Source organism: Papaver somniferum, chromosome 1, assembly GCF_003573695.1.
Source record: "Papaver somniferum cultivar HN1 chromosome 1, ASM357369v1, whole genome shotgun sequence".
Lineage (NCBI taxonomy): Eukaryota > Viridiplantae > Streptophyta > Magnoliopsida > Ranunculales > Papaveraceae > Papaver > Papaver somniferum.
The window spans coordinates 78,346,842-78,367,172 of record NC_039358.1 but is presented as its reverse complement, the minus strand read 5'-3'; the positions used below and the strand labels follow the sequence as shown (position 1 = coordinate 78,367,172).

The window sequence follows — 20,331 nt, the reverse complement described above, 5'->3', positions numbered from 1 at the left end:
AATTGAGCAAATTCTGCACAAGTTGCTCATCCACTTCCCACTGCTATGTCGGTGCAAGCAACATCTTCAGAACCATGCACATTCTTGTCTAACTTGAGCCAGTGTGAACTTTCAAGATCTGAAAGCAACTTACTTTGCTGAGTTGTTGCTATTATAAAGTGCACTTATCGAGGGGTATTTTCGTCTAAAAATTCTGTGTCCATTCCTCAAGAACGCAAGCAAGAGAAAAGAGTGATTGAAATCTATAGACTTTTCTTAAATTCGTTTCATTCCGCTTCCGGGAGACGAATCGCGATCCTGTTTTCTTTACATTCTTCAATATTTATCAAGATCCCTCCCTAAGGTTTCATCTTGTGCGAACTCAATCCCAAAAATTCGACTCCTTTATCACAGTTTTGGGAAATACCAGTTCCTGGTTTCGTGATTCTCCAGATTATCTGAAATTCTTGATATGGGAAGTAGTGATATAGAGTAGTAATGGATAGTGAAGCCCATCGTTCTGTATCTCTACGGGCAACCCGTAGAGCAGACCGGAATAATACTCAATCACACTTTGATAAAGGTAAGCAATCATTGTTAACATTGAATTCATTTCAACTAGTTTATGTTTTTGCATCTCTGTCTCTCTCAAATGATTTGATTCTTTTTTGGTGGAACGGAATGCAGATGTTGAAAGTGGTCCATTTTCACCATTAGTGAGGACACCACAAGATTACCCATCCAAGATTGTATGGAAGAAGGGTTTTATTCGATTAGTTCTTGTTGCGGGCATCTTATGGATGTTAATAATTCTTACTGTCTTAATGTTTCATGTCTGGTCTTGCCAAACTTCTATCACTTTCCTTTCAGGTATTCTCATCCTTCTTCTGCACATCATATTTCTTATGTTTGATTGATTCCTGTATGTTTCCATTTATCATTACGCTTAAGTTCTCGACATCATTACGCTCAAGTTCTCGGCAATTGTTAGTATGTGCCCAAGGAGACCCAGATTGTTAATGGATCCCTACACTAGTTCTTATTGTTAAAGATGAAATTTTTAAACCCCAAGATCTATTACTTGTATGTTTACGTCACTTAACTAGCAAACTTCACATTTCTATGTTGTTTTAAGAGAATGCCTAACTTCCTAGAGGGTTCAGTGATTGACTCTTACATTTACTGAACACAATCGGGGGCTATCCGTGCCTCTTTCTTTTATATTTTGACTTAAGTTTATTTGTTGTTACCAATTGTGCAGCAATATGTAATAGAGAAGGAAAATTTATGTTAGTGTTGAACTCGTTGGGATTTAAACCGAAACCACTACACCGTAAGATTCCAGCACCTTGATTGGCTTTTTTTTGCTCAAGTTTTTGATTCTGGGTTTGGACTCTCTTTAAGTGTTTATATTTGATTACACATTCAGGTTGTACAATTCCTGTTGTGGATGACCCGGATTCTGTAGTCATACCAGAGAAAAGAACCCCAGACAAGTTCGTTGAGAATTTGTCATATATTTTGGAGGATGATGATCCTTCAAATAGTGGGTCTCAGCCGCTTTTTGGCGGACATGAGAGTTGGGAACAGCGAGAAGAAAGTTTTAAGTTAAATTCTACTAAAAAGGTAATAAACACCATAACGGTAGTTTAATTTTGGTCTTACCCCATTACAGATATAATTTCTTGGAATGTCCGTCCGCACCCAATAGTTTACCATTGGTTCAGCCATCTCTGCCCGTTGATTAGAAGCACTGGTACTAATAGGCATTCATAGTTGAAAGTTAGCAAAGAAAGTTCTGTCCTGTTGTGTTGGATTATTTTGTTAAACCATGTTTCAGTCCTGGTAGCTTTAGTGTTATGTTTTATTAATGTTACTCATTGGATGTGGGACATTCTAGCTTTAGTGTTATGTTTTATTAATGCTGTAGCTGAGAGACCCGAGTGACTGATGGAATCTGTATTTGGTGGTTTTCAGGTGCACTGTGGTTTCATACGAAATGGAGGTGCTGAAATGGAACCAGCAGATGTTAAGTATGTTAAGAAATGCAGGTTTGTAGTTGCATCAGGCATTTTCGATGGGTATGATACACCTCATCAACCTACAAATATAAGCAGGCGATCCCAAAAGCTCTTTTGCTTTCTCATGGCCGTAGACCAACAATCTCTTGACTTCATCAAGGAAAATGTTACAGTCAGAGATGATGGTCGCGGAGGGAAGTGGGTTGGTCTTTGGCGCCTTATACTTCTAAAAACTCCGCCCTATGATGAACCAAGAAGGAACGGAAAGGTTCCCAAGATATTGACCCACATGCTCTATCCCCAAGCAGAATACAGCATCTGGATTGATGGAAAAATGGAACTTATAGTTGACCCATTGCTTATGTTAGAAAGGTGGGTTTGATGAGATCTTTTGATTTGAGTAAAATTTATCAGGTTCTATAAGCTCTATATGTGATGCTCAGATATGTCCGTGTTTACCAAATGGTCAGTCCATTTATCATGACAATCTAATCACCTTGAGTTTTTAACTTGGAATTCTGCTTTGGTGTGGTTAGAAGTTTCAAGTCGTCAACATGGTGAAGAGAATCTCCTCTCACGCACCCATAAAATAGTATTAGAGCACTAGAAAATATCATGTCTGACCTATTCTGTAGTACATAATAGTTGAGCTTGCATTCAAAAATGTGTGTTCCCTGAGCTTATATTTCACTTAAATGGCATTTGGATCACCACTTGATCACTGTTTCTATTGTAACTTATGAACCAACCATCTATTGATTTTGCAGATATCTATGGCGTGATAAGAATACATTTGCCATTGCTCGTCATAAGCACCACCAGAGCATATATGAAGAAGCTGATGCAAATAAGCGTAGGAAGAGATATGCTCGACCTCTTATTGATCTCCACGTAAAAATATACTTCTACGAGGGAATGGAGCCATGGAGTGCGAAGAAAGACACAGTTAGTGGTAAGATAAAGCTCCTTGTAATACTAGGTTTTGATAATGCATAATTGTAGAAAGGAAATCTTTCCTGTACTAGCCGATGAACCGATGGGTTGTACATAGAAGTATAGAACATCTTCGTTTCCATTTCACCATCTTTTTGGCGGGTCTGTAAAGTCAGTTACCTATATCTAGGATAGTTATGTTTTTCTAGCTTGTGAAAATAGAAACACGACCATAGTTTACCTTGATGATGAAATGTGATGTATGTGTTGCGATATGTATGTGTTCTTGCACTAAAACTTACACTCTGAAAAATGATACAATAATGCAGATGTGCCGGAGGGAGCCATCATTATCCGCGAACACACTGCACTGAACAACTTGTTTAGCTGCCTTTGGTTCAACGAGGTCAACTTATTCACACCAAGGGACCAGCTGAGCTTCGGTTACGTTGTTTACAGATTAGGGTCAGTATTCAAGTTTTTTATGTTCCCTAACTGTGAGTATAACTCACTGTTTGTGTTGCATAGTCACACCAGGGAACATTCTTCTCCTGTAGAGTGGGTTAAATCTCTGGATGAGTTCAAACGTAATAGTACTGGACTGAAAGAGAGTAGAGGTGGATTAGGCTTGTGGATGCCTTATCCCGGGGACCTTGATTCGGTTTCCCTTCCACATGTAACAAGAACATCACAGGCAGGCTGAGCTTAGTTAGCAATTTAAACGGGTTTTCCTAATTCTTGGATTCTCTTATTTGTCAGTTTTCTACTATTTATGATCTGGCCGAAGAATGTAAGTACAGGGAAAAGGAAACACCACAATCATGTAACTTTTATTTATGTAGTAAAATCCTTGATTTTGTCATGTTTATTTCTTAATTTAGGGTGGTAAAATTGCTGCTTTTTAAGTTTTTAATACACCCGAAGTCTTGTAAATTTTACAGACTCCTGACCTTCTAGGCTATTTAAAAGAGGTCTATGTCAAAAATATTTATGCTGTATTTTAGTTCAGTTTCTTTAGACGTGTGTGATAGGGCTAGCCATGGCGAGAAAAAGGAAGAGTGTAACCTTGGAACAATTTATTCAGATGTGTATGGATCAAGCGCAGAAGAAGAAGAAGAAGCAAAAAGGAAAGGATGCTGCTGATTCTTCTTCGTATCTTCCCGAGGAATTGATCATCGAAAATATTGTCACCAGATTACCAGCTCGGGATCTAGCTCAATACTCTTGCGTCAGTAAGTTATGGTATGATTCAATTATCAATAATACACGATTTGCTGCGTTACATTTGTCTCATCAGAGACAAAAGAAGGAATTAAATCTATTCTTTAGTCTCACTAATGTAACCATAGGTGATGATCAGCTAAATTGCTTTTTCAGTTTACAAAAGAAAACTAGTAGCCATAACGAGAATATTCATTTTATTCAACTCCCACCTGAATGTTCTACTCTGACACCCCTGTGGATGAATGCAATTTTCAGAAGTGGGTCATCATCTTCTGGAGTTTAAAGGATATTCTTGTGTTGCACGTTCCGAAAAGATAATGATAAGCAACAGAGATCATAACCATCATAGTCGCCGTCATTGTAAACACCATAGTGGTTTTTGTTGTTATCGTTTTAAGGTTCATATGTACATATTGAAGGACAAGGTAAAACAAATATGGATCAAGGAGGAGAGTATGACTTGGTACCAGATCCCTTGTGTTGTTTCTTTGACACTGATGCATCTCCAACACGTATGTTTTGGCTTCTCCGATCAGGTGTTATTGTATTGGTTTGATGGGGAATGCCTTATCTTCTACAATTTGCAAATGAAACATCTTAAGGTGGTAAAATGCTCCGGCTCCCGCAATCGTGATATTTTTTTGGCTAAGATGAAACGGATTCTGCCGCAAGACCGCGTTATTTGTTGCCCATACAATGATTATCAGCTTCATGCTCAAGTGGAGAACATCATTTCCCTAAAAACCTTCCTTCCTAAAGGTGAAGTTTATGAATTTTACCGAGGCGCTGAATTACAACAACTTATGGACTGTAAAAAGGTCACATGGTTGACTAGATTACGAAAATTTCCAGCTTATCTTTCCACCCTTTGATTTCTTGTATTTTATTGTTCAAAATTTCGGGATGAACCGAGATTTTAAACCACGCCAAAACAACACCCTCACAGTGGGTGGGCCCAAAACCTGCACCCCAGTTTTCTCCCCCGACAGGGCCCACCCACTGTGAGGGTGTTGTTTTGCCCTTGTTCAAAATCTCGGTTCATTAAGAACCACCCTTTATTGTTTCAACTCAGGACTTCTATTCCGTAATGGTTGTTGGGATTTTTAAGTTTTATTGATGAGTTATTATATAAATTATTCATGTAAGATATTTGTTTACAATGAATAAGACAATAATATCCTTAAATAGGTTTTGAATCTGCTTGCTTTGATTATGAAAACAATTACAATGTTTTATTTTATGGATATCACAACATTGAATTCTTGATCTTTCCGCTGGAAGAATCATGTTTCACTTGGTTACTTATTCCTTGCTTTAAAATCTGTTTTGATTACTTATCAGTATTCGGATTAAGAAGTTGAACATTGACCTTTTCCAGGAAATTTTGACCATTGTCAAGGCGATTAGGTGTTCTCTAGAGCAGCCATGACTGCTACTTCTCCACCGAATCCAAGTATCACTTTTGAGAATAATTCTTTCCCCTCTCCTCCTACCTTCCGTGAATGTTTCTAACTCGATTTCTAAGAGTAATATCCAGATTTTTCATTCTAAAAATAGTTCACCCAAATATATCTGCTCATGTAGATGGCTGTGAGAAATTGGTTGTAGGAGGATTTGTTGGTCATAGATTTCCTTTAATGCTAGTGAAGAATACCATCGAAAGAGCTCGGAATATCAAGAGGTCCTTAACAATGACAATTATGAAGATAAGGCTTTTATATTGATTTTCTCTTTGGAAGAAGATCGATTGACTGCTCTAGAACATGGTATGTGTTTATATCAACAAGTCCTTTTTTTGTTAGAGATTGGGTACTTTTTGTCGAACAAGAGCTATATAGTATTCAATATGTTCCAGTTTGATTGAAGTTAAGGAACGTTTCCGATCATGCTTTCACCCCTGAAGGTTTGAGTATCATCTCTAGTGTTATATGGACATCTCTTGTCTTGGATAGTCCAACAGCTGCTAAAAAGAGAATGGTAGGTAGTGTATGGTTGATGTTGAATATGCTTGGAAACCCCCTCCGTACTCTTTGTGCTCAAAATTTTTTCAACGTGAGAGTAAGTGTTCGAAAAAGATCAAGATAATTCCGGTCCTGCAATGGACTATCACCAGAATCATGTTGATGATATTATGCATATCGGTTCTGGAGTCGAGAAGGAATGAACTCCTGTCACCCACAAGAAGAAAACAATGAAGACTAGTGCCAAGATGACTGTGATGGAGTCATAACATGGTTCTTAGACTACACCCACTTACCCCCTGACTTTGAGATATCGAGTGTGCAAAATACTATAAGACAAATAACTTCAGTAACTCCTATGGATAATGTATTTTCTCCTCAAGTTGAGGATGTTGTTGATGGCTCTGTGGAGGACCTGGATGAAGTAGGCTACTTTGTTGTTAAGGAAATGACAAACACTCATGTTGTTGAATCTTCGAGCACATACTTTCCTAGTGAAGCAGTTTGCAAAGTACCAAGTGATGGAGGCACTAAATCCTCAGCTAGTAAAGCCATCTTTGTTCAAATGGATTTAAGATAATCTGACCTTAAGAAGACAGGTCGGATAAGCCAGTCTCCTTCTAGACTTTCCATTTATGAATAATATATGTTGTTGGATACTGGAGGTCTCAATGACCCTCTGAAGGAAGTGGAGTTAAGGATTCTAATTAATATTAATAATATATGGCTTAGTTGAAACTCGCATGCAGGATTCTAATAAGGTTAAGATTAGGAATAATATTCAACCTTCTTTGAAGTATTCAGATAATTACTCTTTTCCTGCTTTGGTTAGAATTTGGTTGCTTCGGGACCTTGTGCTTGTTAAGGTTAATCATCTTTTTTAGCTCTGATAAGTATTTTTTGCCGGAGTGTCCATCCAGAATGGTCCTTGGTTTATTCTTACTATTCTTTAGGGCCATATCTCAGAAGATTTAAGAGGTGACCTTTGGAGTAAAATTTCTAGCTTTGCTTGTGATAATAATCTCCCATGGTGCCTCCTAGGGGATTCTAATACTTACTTGTTTTCTCATGAGAAGGAGGGAGGTACCCATGTCACTCCAGCTAATCTCTCTAGATTTCAAGTATGTGTGCAGAATGCTCAATTATTTGATTGTCCTTTTGTAGGGCGTTTTTATACTTGGTCTAATAAGCAAGATGTTGAAGATGAAATCACTTGCAAGTTATACAAAGTTCTTATTAACGTGGTATGGTTGATTCTTTTCCTAATTCAGTCACTGATTTCATGAGCAGTGGTATTTATGACCATTCTCTTACGGTCGCCATCATTTTTTCTGAAATAGGTAACGACCCTAAGTCGTACATATACTATAATACTTGGATTGCAGAAGATGATTTCCTTGGTATGGTTGCAGCTGCTTCGAACATTCATGTCTAAGAAAATCTTATATGTTTATTTTTGTTACCATGTTAAAGAATGTTAAGAACCATCTTATTACTTGGAAGAAGAAAAGATTCTTCAATTTTAGCGCTTAGGTGGGAGAGGTCAAAGCTCGTCTTGCTACTGTTCAGAAGGCTCTTCAATCAAATCCTTTATGTGATGTTACTGTAAACTCTCAAATGGAGGTTGTTAGAGATTTTTCCAAGAAAGCTAGGTATGAGGAATCTATGAAAAGACAACAATCCAGAGTGAAATAGATGCAACTAGGAGATAATAATACTCTTTTTTTATTCCATAGTCCTATATACGAGAGGAGAGATTGTCCTTTTTGATTCTGTTGGTAATAAGCTCACTTCTGATCAACCTATTGATGCTGAATGTATACCTCCTTTATACTGAGTTGTTTAGTCGGAATCCTGATATTCCTTTTGATGTTAAAGCTTGGGACAAGATTTATCTTCTCCACCATGTCTCTGATAAGAATGCAAATCTGCTGATTTCCAATCACCAATGATGAGATCATCTTTGCCTCTTCCTCCATAGACTCTAAAAAAGCTACTGGGCATGATGAGTTTTTGTCTCATTTTTTCAAAAATTATTGGAGAATCATTGTTCACGAATTCCTTAAAGTTGTGAAGAGCTTCTTCTTTAGTACCAAACTTTCGGGGGAGGTAAATGCAACTCTTTTTTCCCATGTTTCAAAGAATTCTGCTGCCTTTTCCTTAAATGCTTTCAGGTTAATTTTTTGTTTTAATATCATGTACAAGTCTATCACTAAGATCATGACTATTAGACTTAAGCACGTCGTGAAGAAGTTGGTTAGCCCTTGCCAATATGCCTCTATTTACGGGAGATCTATCCAAGAAAACATCATGCTATCTCATGAGGTTCTACTGATCATAGGAATAATGATGCCCCCAGGTACGCTCTTAAGATAGACTTAAAGAAAGATTATCTCTGAATTAGGTGGGATGTTAAATGGAGAGGGTACCAAGTATACCACCAAATTTTTCGTTCGGAGACCTGTATAGACAAAACCTAATACAATTGCAAGTAGACCAACTTAATGATCCTTGAAAATATGTATATAGAGTTTATATCTCTATCCTTTCTCAATCGGAAAGTCTAGACAATAGATTTTGTGAACCTGATTGTTAAGAAGACTACTTGGACTATCCCAAAAAACAATATCCAAGATCAATCTCGTCGTATCTGAATAATCCAATCAAGTATGAAGCTTGTTATCCATCTTTCAAGATACAAATTCTACAAGAACGAGTCTCTTAATCGATTACAATTAATCCGAAGGTATATACTAAGATTGAATACGTAATACTTGTGAAAATCCTATTATGAAGATAACAATATAATGCGTAAAGGGAAAACCACAAGACACCAGAATTTTTGTTAACGATGAAACCAAAATAGCATAAAAACTAGGATCAGAATGTAGTTGAGATCCAATCCACCCTCCAGGCGATCCAGTTAAACTTGCGCTCCTTATGTCTCTTGAACCTCACAAGGCTCTATGCAATTGATTCTCTTAGCTGACGTCCTTTACAAGCTAAGAATTGCTTCAACCTAAGTGACAACTTTTGATACCAATCTTCCTCTAACAGATTAGATCAAATATCAAAGCTTGGAAATCTGTTTGTAATAGACAAAACTAGCAAACCTCATAATCCGGAACACTTACACTCAGTTAGTCGAGAAGCCTGGATCTTTTACCACCTCTCAAGAACAATATTGAACTAATAAATTAAGAGAAGTTTTCAGATATCTATGTTGAGGAATCACAAAGTCCGAGACAAAGAGAACTTTGCGATTAATATCTATTTTCCTGAAAGAGTTTACGAAAACCTCGATAACAGAACATCAAGCTCATGATACACAGACTATTAATATAAAAGATAGTCCGACCTGACTTCAAGAATCCACTCTTTTAGTCGCAGACCTAATTATGCTTCTTAGAGGAACCTAGGTCAATAGAAGACGACTCTATATAAAATATAGGATATAAAGTGTTAAGGATTGAATTTCCCAGTTGAAAGACCATCTCTATTTATAGATGTTCAAGACTGAGGGTTTCTTAGAATTCAAGGTAAGATAACTTGAGATTCAAGTAAACACTTTCTCTGTTTAGATGAAACTCTAATTAGGGTTTCAATTAAGGATACGAGAATTAGTCTTGAAATTACATAGAAGATACACAATGGTACGGGTACATGAACAGAGTATGATGATAGTTCTTTAGAAAATATACCTTATGAACTAATAAGCAAATTGATGTTCATTTAGACACTTAAAAATTTAATCATGATGCACATGCAAGTGTTTTAGTGATCAATGATGTCTTAGAGGTGTTTATGTGAGTCATAGTAATACTAAACATATTTTTGAGAAAATAAGTTTTTAAGCATCTGCTTAAGTTTTACTGGGACCGTTGGTAAAATGGTTCGTGAACAATAAAGCATAGTTCACGAGTCAGGGTGCAATGGTTCGTGAACCATGTTCGTTAAACCTACCTGGCTCGAGAACTCAGATAGACAAGGTTCGTGAACCAGGTTCGCTAATTGTTATCCCTTTTCACCAATATTAAAAAATTCAAATCACAATGGTTTGTGAACCGGGTTCTTGAATTATCTCTTTCTGAACTTAAGGTTTACGAACTGGTTTGCCAACCTTCCTGTATTCCATAAACTAAGATATCCATGGTTTGCGAACCTACCCTGAGTCGAGATTGCAGAAGTTCTAAATTTATCTCTTTTGATATTTGAAACATTCCCAATTGAAAAAAATCACTGCTTGGGCAATTTTTTCTTGAACAATAAATTATTTCGAACTAATATTGTTAAGAATCTTTGAAGATCAAATGCTTGAATCATAGTTCGAGATGTTTAACAAGAAAAGCTTGACTCAAAATTTCTTTTTTACAATAAATATACTAGAAGTCATACACCATAGTCTCATAAATATGGAATGGTAAGATAATGAGTAAAATAGAATGCATCAGTCTTCACATACCTTATTGATGAAGTTATCCAAATGTATTCGCTGATCTTCAGTCTTCGAAGGTTATCTCTAATACTCAACTACCAAATTCTATACCTAGTACGAGACTTGACTTAACAGACTAGAAATCAAGATATATTTTTGTTCAACTAACACTGACAATAAGCTTCAGATAACAAAACTTGTGGGTTCAACCGAGCATTGCTACAAGATGATCTTTTCATCACCTTTAAGAAGCTCAAGATTCTTGAGAAATTTATCAATTGGATAAGCATGTGTGCTACTTATCCCAAGTTCTCCATCGTGGTTAACGACTCTGTGTATGGTTATATTGAAGGCAAAAGAGATATCTGGCAGTGGGGCCCTTCCCCTATATTTTTGTTCTTCTCATGTAGCTCTTCAACTCTTTGATGCTCAAGCAAGTTGATTTGTTTTTCTTTCTACACCCAAGGTGCAAGGATCCTGTTGTTACATTGATAGTTGTGTTAGAGCATTGCTCGGTTGAACTCGCATGCGTTGCTATCTCAAGCATGTTTGTCAAGTTTAGTTGTCAAAACTATATGTCTTGATTTCTAGACTACTTATGGCTAAGTCTCAGTTTATGACAGTTTATTGTAGTTGAGCTCCAGACTCCATGGAGATCATCGTACGAAGACGAAGAACTACTCAAGGAACCAGTGGAACTTCATCCTACCAAAAGGTATGTGGAGACTTGAAGTTATCTATCACTCAAAAGTCTATCTACTCTATCTCCTACTCTTGAGACAAAGTCGTATAAGTATGATAGTTTTCATACATCCGAGTTTACTCGCCTATCTTTTTCTCGAAATATGTGTTGGTAAGCTTTCGCTTTAACCACTTTTCATCTTAACCCGTGACGAAAGTCATGATGACGTTTCAATCTTGAAAAATCTTTGATGACGATAGTTGTGAATAACGACTGTTAGAACATTATAAAAGAATGTTTCAATGATTGAAATGAAGAGTTGAGATTACGTAACCAACTATGGATATAAGCATATATAGTGTGTTCGCACATTAGTGTATAAATCCATGTGCCGGAAACCAAGTGTGTGCATATGTGTGCATACAGTATTGGTGAAGGAGACAGGTTGGGTACGCGTACCAGCGGAAGTTTTCGAACCGAAAATTTCAGCTGAGTTTGTAAGTTTGCAAACTGTTAAACCAGTCACCTTAGGTACGCATACCCGTACGCGTACCCACAGAAGTTTTCGACCGAAAATTTCTGCTGAGTTTCCAAACTCAAATCCGGTAGCTATGGTACACGTACCTGTACGCGTACCCAAGCTGGTTATATTTCTCAAATCGGAAGTTCATGAACTTAAAACAATAAATCAATAAGGAATGCAATCTTTGAAAACCATGGCTATATTGTTCATGAATTGATTCAAGTGAATCAAATCGATTTTGTTTTAATTGTGTCTATTCATAAAGACCTAAGCAATTGAACAACTCTTCAACTAGTTCTTATGAGTCATTTGAACTAGTTATGTGAAGAAGATGAATACGGTTAATGTGGAAGTGATCATATGGCTAACCATTGGTTAACTATTTGTGAACCAACTAAGTGTACACGTTTAGGTACGGTTACTCAAAATTAAATGAAATAAATTTCATTTGTGTGTGAGAAACTAAGTTTCGATCTAACGGTTGAAAGATTTTAGCTTGGTTAAATCAGGTTTTTCATCTAATGGTGAATATTGAATGATTTGTTACCAAGGTAACTTGGATTGCAAACCCTGATTTGAAAAATATATAAAGGAGACATCTAGCAACTGAAAAAACTAATCCACACACCTCCTGTGTGATACTAGTTGGTTTTGCTAGAGTCGATTCTCCTTTAACCTTAGGTTTTTGTTTTCGAGACCCTGTAGGTTAACGACTGAAAGACTTCATTGGGATTGTGAAGCCAGACGAAACTACTTCTCTTGTAGTTGAGCGATCTGATCTTGCCATTTTCTATCGTACGAGTTCAATTGAATAATTGACTTGAGATTATATCTCCGATAGGGCAAGATAAAAATAAATCACAAACATCTTCGTCTCATCGTTTGTGATTCCTCAATATCTAGTTTCGCTACCATACGATTTAGATTATTGTGAGGTGATTGATAATTCTAGGCTGTTCTTCGGGTATATAAGTCATGGTTATCAATTGGTTTCTGTTCACCTTGATTTATCAAAAGACGAAAAAAAACTCTTAGGTTTATCTCTGGGAGACAGATTTATCTATCATCGTAGACTTTTCTGTGTGATACAGATTTGTTTATTGAAGTCTTCAACTTTGGGTCGTAGCAACTCTTGGTTGTGGGTGAGATCATCTAAGGGAATCAAGTGCGTAGTATCCTGATGGGATCAGAGACGTAAGGAGCGCAACTGTACCTTGAATCAGTTCGATATTGATTAAGGTTCAACTACAGTCCAGACCGAAGTTAGTTTGTAGTAGGCTAATGTCTGTAGCGTCTTAATACAGTGTGGTGTTCAATCTGGACTAGGTCCCGAGGTTTTTCTGCATTTGCGGTTTCCTCGTTAACAAAATTTCTGGTGTCTGTGTTATTTCTATTCCGCATTATATTTTGTTATATAATTGAAATATCACAGGTTGTGCGTTAGGATCAATCAATTAGAATATCCAACCTATGGTTGTTGATTTAAATTGATTGACACTTGGATATTGGTCTTTGGTACCATCCAAGTTTATCTCTCTAGTATTTGATAAAGACTCGCATATTTCCATTTGCTTGAGTATAGATCAAATCGAGAGATTGAGATATTAATTCTTTGATATACTTTTATCTAGATTGAGTCTGACTGTCTAGTTGATTCTCTAGAAAGTATATTGGAGTTAGTCCATACAGATTTCTAATCGAAATATTGGGTGAGGTTGTTAGACCCTCGCTTTTTCAAGTTGTCTAAATTACCTTGATTTATTATCAATTGATTATGCTTTCTTTGCTATTATTCTTGTAAATTGGTGTATATTACGATTTGTTTGTATTTTGCATGTATATTGGAGTCATGTGACGTGAAAAAAAGGAAATTAGAAGCTTAATGCATTGATTTGACAACCTTGGTTGTTGATTACTCAAAATGCAGCGAGGAACCGAGGCTTTGAAGCAGCTACACACAACAACTTGGGCAGCCAATTGTATTCTCAAGAAAAATTACTGAAGCATTAGGGCACCAGTACTCAGGGCTTCCAATGGAATCCTTTTGATAATTTCTAAGGACACACCTAATTATGCTAAGGGCAAGATGATTCTCTTTTATAACCAAAACTTCATACTAAGTTGAATGTTATACACATTTCAGATCAAGGTTCTTCTCGGTGAACCAAGAAGTCGTTGCTGCAAGCTCCTCCATGATGGCTAGCTGTAAGTGCAATGGTTCGTTGCCAAGGGTTAACACAAGTTCTAAATTTGGGTTCTTCTCTGGCTTGAGTTTTGATGCCGATAAAACATAACATGATAATGTTGTTGCTGCCACTGAGATGGTGATGAGCAAAATCAATTCGATGAATGATTGAGAGTCTGCTTAGCTTAGAAAACTTGGGTTCGAGCTGAATTTCCCTATGGCAACAAAATCCAATTTTGGTGGAGTTTTAGAACTTGAAATACTAGGAGAAGACAAGATGTTTGCTTCCGTTGATTTGTTAATCATGGCTGTGATTGATAACTAAGAGTCCTGTTAGTATTAATATGTATGATTTGCAGGGAAGGAGATGCAATGGGTTAAATATCAACAACAAAGGAATTTCTCTGGTTCACCCGTTTCTGGCACATAACCTAGATCTAACTTCACTCTTTTAGGTTCGGCTGACAAGTTATCAGCCGAACTTCACTCTGTAACTGACGAATTTAGGTTCGGATGATTCGAATAAAAAATTAAACAGCCGAACTAAATGTGTTTTTTAACAAAGTGAAGTTCAGCTATCATTTTCATGTTTAATTATCAGCCGAACTGTTCTTCTGAAACATGAAAAAAAAGAAGAACAAAGATTTGAGTTCCAATATGCGGATCTGATGCCAAATCTCTTTGCGCAACGCTTCACATGACTCATTTTAATCAATGATCAAAGATTTATGGATCAACAATCGCCGACGAAAAATAAAATCAAAACTGTTTGATTCATGATTAAATTAGGTTAGGAATGAAAATGATTTTTTATTTTTAAAATAATTTTGGATTTTAGTTAATTTAGGTGAATGGTATTTAAGTAATTTAAAATAATTAAGGATAACTTAGTAATATACTCACTTCTAGGACACCCCCTACAAACCCTCCCTAGATAGGAAAATGGTTTTGTATGCCTCAAAACAGGTTTCAAATTAAATGCTATTAGGATTTGCTAAAAAGCCGAGGCTTAATAACTTTTACCTATTACTTTATGATTTAGCCTAAGGATTTTTATCTCTATGGTACTCGTGCAGCTTATACTACACATTTTTTTTCCGATTACTTCAGTTTACTAAAAAAACAAGGTAAGAAGAAGATAACAACACTGAAGAAAAAGTCAAAAACTATTAACTTCTTCCAACTAGTTAGATTTTTATAACTTACTAGAAATAACTCGTGCCGTAACGGCACTGGTTTGATCGTATTTTTTTCGTGTTGAAAAAATATTTGTCGTGCAACCACCTAATAATGAGACCTTTACATTTTGTATCATGCATATATAATGTCCATATATACAACGCCTCTATATGGATGATAAAGCGAAAACCTGGTCCTTAACATATATATAAGATTGTGCGAAGTTATACAAATTACAATTGACCAAAGAGACTTAGGTGGAAAATCCCCGACAATACCAAGAACTATTGTATTTATTCCATGATCGGATTACTCCCAAATCAACCGGGAACTCACTTAAGACACAAACAACTGTAAAATATAATGCAATCGTGATAAATTAGCCCAATATATGCCATAAAAAATAGGCAAAGCTAATACAATGCAATTATTACAGACCCTAAGACGCATAACTCAATTACTACAGACCCTAAGACGCATAACAACACAAAGGGTTGATAGAGTCTGACGCATAACTCAAGTTTTCAGCAAATGGAGATGGATGCTAAAATGAAAAGAAACCAATGGAAATAAAATACACATAATTCATTTCTCAAAATGATAGGAGATTACTATCTAAAACTTTGTATCTTCATTTATATTTACTCTGTATATGATCCACATAGTAGACAGTGATATTCAAATCATATAAAATCAAATCTTGGTATTATTGATTGAGAAGATCAAAAAAAGAAGTTGGTCGTATTTCGATTTAATTAAGAACACACTTTCATTAATAATACTTAGAGAAAATGATTACCTAAGAAGCTATCAACAAAACTAATATGCTTCGAAAAAAGGAAAAAAGAATCACCAAATAAAAAAGAAGAAACTCCTTTTTGCAGTTCTTGTAATATAGTTTAATGCAAAGAGACTGGTAAACGAAAGTTACACCATTGTTTTTGGACCGTTCCACAAAAAGATTGTAATTTCTTGGAACCTGCAAAAATATAAGCAATCCAATCAAACTTAGCAGATTATACATATAGGAAGGAAATAAGAGAGCTTTAATTAACCAGAATAAATGGAAAATATACAGTATGAAGAAAAGCAAAAATGGTACATGAAACTGATTTCTCTCTTAATCAGGATTAAGTATTGCATTAGCCTTAAACATAAATACGTAATACCTTTTTTTTCAAAACCTTACTCCATAACACAACCTAAACAATAATCTTTACACAACTTGTGAGAAATGAATTATAAACAAGATACAATACGTCAAATGTCTCAGAAAGCTATCTACCCGGGTAAAAAAATCATTAAAGAAAGAAAAACATAAAAAATAACCCGCTAATAGAGAATTCTACCAAATACAATCATGAATGAAGAAACACAAATCACCATTTGCAATAGGCAACAAAACAATAGTTGTATCGCATGCTTCAAATCAATTCAAAATTATAATTACACATATAAACCCCTGACCCAATCAATAATGCCTGTCACTCTATTTTATTCATTATCAAAACCCGACGAAAAATCTTTACCGGATATTAATGGATTGGAATATTTATTGGGATAAGTGGATTAAGATTTCCATAGATTTTTAAAGGTAACTATATTGTGATCATAACAGCCAATCACTGAGAGCAAAAAAGTCACATATAAATATATACTATCAAATGAATCAATAGCACGAATCCCTCAAGTTGACTTCTATAAAACTTCAAATTGTCAAAAGCTTCCTGATTTGATGCATACGAATGGAAGATGTTCTCATAACATTTCGATGAAAGAGATGTATCTTGGATATTTATAGTAGATTTTCTCATTTATATTCGAAGACTCTTCATGATTTGCACCCAAAAAATACGTTTTGCTGGTTTTTGTCTTGTTGACCAAGCTATTAAAAATATAATTGTTTTTTATGCACAATTCTTTAATTTGTTGGAGTTTAATATTATTATAATTTTTTTTATATAATTATTGAAGTTTAATAGATAAAGTCTATGAGATTGATTTTTTTTTTTGCAGGATTTAAAAGTTTTTTTTTCTTCATTGATGAAGATTTTTTTTACAAATATATACATCATGCTTGTAACTCCGAATTCATAAAAACAGTGAATAGTCTTAAACTTTTTGTATCACTTTTTACCATTAATTTTTTGTAACACTTTTTACTCTTCTTCCAAGAGTAAAGCCTCCTAGGGGGTTTATAAGTATGAATCCCTAGGAGGCTTTACTTTTGGAAGAAGATCAAGTTCAAACAGCTTTGGATGCAATTTTTTGAGTCACCAGAACACTTCTCATCGGTCAAAACAGGTCCAAGTGAACTGCTCTCTTTTGCTTCTAAGCCCATATGAGACTCGGGTTATTGATTATGGTGACCATTAAACTCGGGAGCTGGCTGAGCTGCCCATCTAACTACCATATTCGATGGACTAACCGAGGTGAGTTTATCATTTCTCTCAGAATAGCTTGATCTCTATTATTATCACCACATATTTAATTAATCCCATTAATGAATTCCACCAATTGTGGATTGAGGCATTGGATTATTCAGGTTTGGTGATGTTGCGGTACCCTCACCAATTAAGAGAGTTTAGTTATTTTAGGAAGTAGTGTATGTTTCCTTATTTATTGTTTTCGGTTCCATTAATTTTCCCCATCAAAGTGAGAATATAATGATGCCGAGATATATTTCCCCATGTTTTCGGTTGATCATAACCACCACGACCTCATGAAGGTGTTGTAACTCTAAAAAAATAAAATAATAATAATTTGAAATTAAATCTTTGAAACTATTTTTTTAAATTAAATATTTCGTAGATCTAATTAAATAAACCAAAAATAACATATAAAATCACTGATAAAAGATCTAGAATAAAGATTGGATTCTTAACAAATACTAATCAAAAGTGATAAGAATTAGGGTTCAAGAAAGGGAACTACGTTGCTCCAGGAGCTGAAGGAACATGGCGTCCAGAAAGAAGGATTGAATTGTCATGAATATCTGTGATGATCTTCTGCTTATTTAATATTTTGTTTTTCTTCCTTCTGTAACTCTCCCGCTCTTTTGTTTCTCTAACTGTACTTTGAGTGCCTCTCTCCGCAACTCTCCCGCTCTTTCTTTCTCTAACTTTTTTTTTCGAGTTTTTGTTTCTAACAAGCCGGTGGAAAAACCTAGGTTAAAAGGAGAATCGACCCTAGTACGCAACTAGTATCACATAGAAGTGTGGGGATTAGTTTTTCCAGTTGCTAGAGTTCTCCCTTATATAGTCTTCAAATCAGGGTTTGATAGCTTAGAAACAAAGCAATCAATATTCGCTGTTAGATGAAAACCTGATTTAAGATTCAAGATAAGTTTGCTTAAAACCAAAGAAATATCTCTCCACCATTAGATGGTCTTAGTTTGTTACACACAAATGAAATATACCTTCATTTAGATATGGGTAACCGTACCTAAACATGTATATTGAGTTGGCTCAACAATAATTAACCGAAGTTAGCCATATGAACACTTTTGTATTAACCACATTCATCTAACACTTCTAGATCAAATTATAATCAAATGAATCTAATTGTGTTACTCATAAAGTTGTTCAATTGTTTATATTCTCATAGAAGTATACAAGACACTGAAGCAAAATCGGATTTGATTTATGATTGTACAAAGTACTTATTCAAGAATCAATTCATGAACATTAAGCCACGGCTTCCAACTATTGCATTCCTTAATTTATAAATGTATTTGTTCATGAGTATGGAATCATACTTAACCGAATTTAGAACTTTAACCAACTCAGTTTGCAAACGGGTACACAAACTTAAGTCCCGGACTTTGGTCATGTCCGACAGTTAGTAAACCGATATGCATACTGTCGTTCCGTACCTAACTCAGGTGGAACCGTTTGCATACTGGTATGCAAACTTGGTTCCCGGACCTAAATCATACCACAACAGTTTGCATACCGGTATGCATACTGTACTATATCCAAACCATGGTTAATTGTTTTAAACTCCCATTTCAATCACCAAAACATCCTTAGAAGACGACAATAGCCGTCTCACACAAACTATTAGCTTATAAGTAATTTTTAAGTGATCGAATGATCAATACAAAATATTCCGAGTCTACATCAAATGACTGTCTCACACAAATCATGTAAGATGTTTCAAGGCAATTTTCACATGATCATCTTTTGACTTATTATTTAGTTTCCAACAAATAAATTGTTTTCAACTAAACTCGTCAAGAATAATGATGAACGTAGTTAAAGCAAAAATCTTCCAACACATATTTCGAGAGAGATATAAGCGAGTTGAACTCAGCTCGAAATATCAAATGTGTATAATGTAAAATTCTATATAGCTATACGACTTAATATCAATAGGAGATAGAATAAAATAGACTTCCGAGTGATAGATAAGTTTTAGTCTCCACATACATTTTGTTGATGAAGTTCCTCCAAGCTCTCCTCAGTAGATCTTCATCTTCAATCGATGAACGCCGTGAAGTCTAAAGCTCAACTACACATTTTATCCCAATCTGATCCATAACTATAAGTAGACTAGAAAAGAATACTTATAGTTTTGATCACCTAAACTTGACAAACAAGCTTGAGATAGCAACGCTTGCGAGTTCGACCGAGCAGTGCTCTAACAATCTCCCCCTTTGTCAATTTTGGTGACAAAACTATCAATACATATGAATTACAAAATAAACTAACTTTGTATCTTTTCATCCAACATGGTTGATTTCCTTGGTTCTTCAACATTTCTTGAATTCTTCGTCGCTCCAAGTACTCCAGTGATTCTGAACGTGTTCAACTCTGCATCATTGTTGATGAAGATCCGTAGCCATAACAATAAGAAAACAGATGTTCTCAATTATTGTTATACAGTGTCATATTATTATTACACAACATCAAAGTTCAATTGTATCACAACTTTGACAATAATACGATGGTGACATGTTTCACTCCCCCTTAGTCAGTACTTCATCTCAAGATGAAACCACTCCCCCTTACATAATGATCCGTAAACCATATGTATGTAGTGTGAACTACAAAATAATTCTCCCCCTTTTTGTCAATATAAATTGGCAAAGGTACGACAACTAACGGGATCATAATGAAACTCTTAAAGAGATTATTCATGACTAAAAGAGAATATATCAACTTTGTTTCGATGATTTCACATAGTCGAAACTTAGTGTATTCATCAA

The 20,331-nt window shown here is 35.5% G+C and overlaps 1 protein-coding gene across 1 annotated transcript; it reads left to right on the top strand.

Annotated features, from left to right (window-relative positions):
* Nucleotides 1–24: 24 nt before the first annotated feature.
* Nucleotides 25–3,795, top strand: LOC113291453. The gene is made up of 7 exons (XM_026540989.1): nt 25–562; nt 667–849; nt 1,241–1,312; nt 1,409–1,605; nt 1,957–2,372; nt 2,768–2,952; nt 3,263–3,795. Exons 1-7 carry the CDS (start codon nt 478–480, stop codon nt 3,634–3,636), a joined length of 1,512 nt encoding a protein of 503 aa, XP_026396774.1. The 5' UTR covers nt 25–477; the 3' UTR covers nt 3,637–3,795.
* Nucleotides 3,796–20,331: the final 16,536 nt, after the last annotated feature.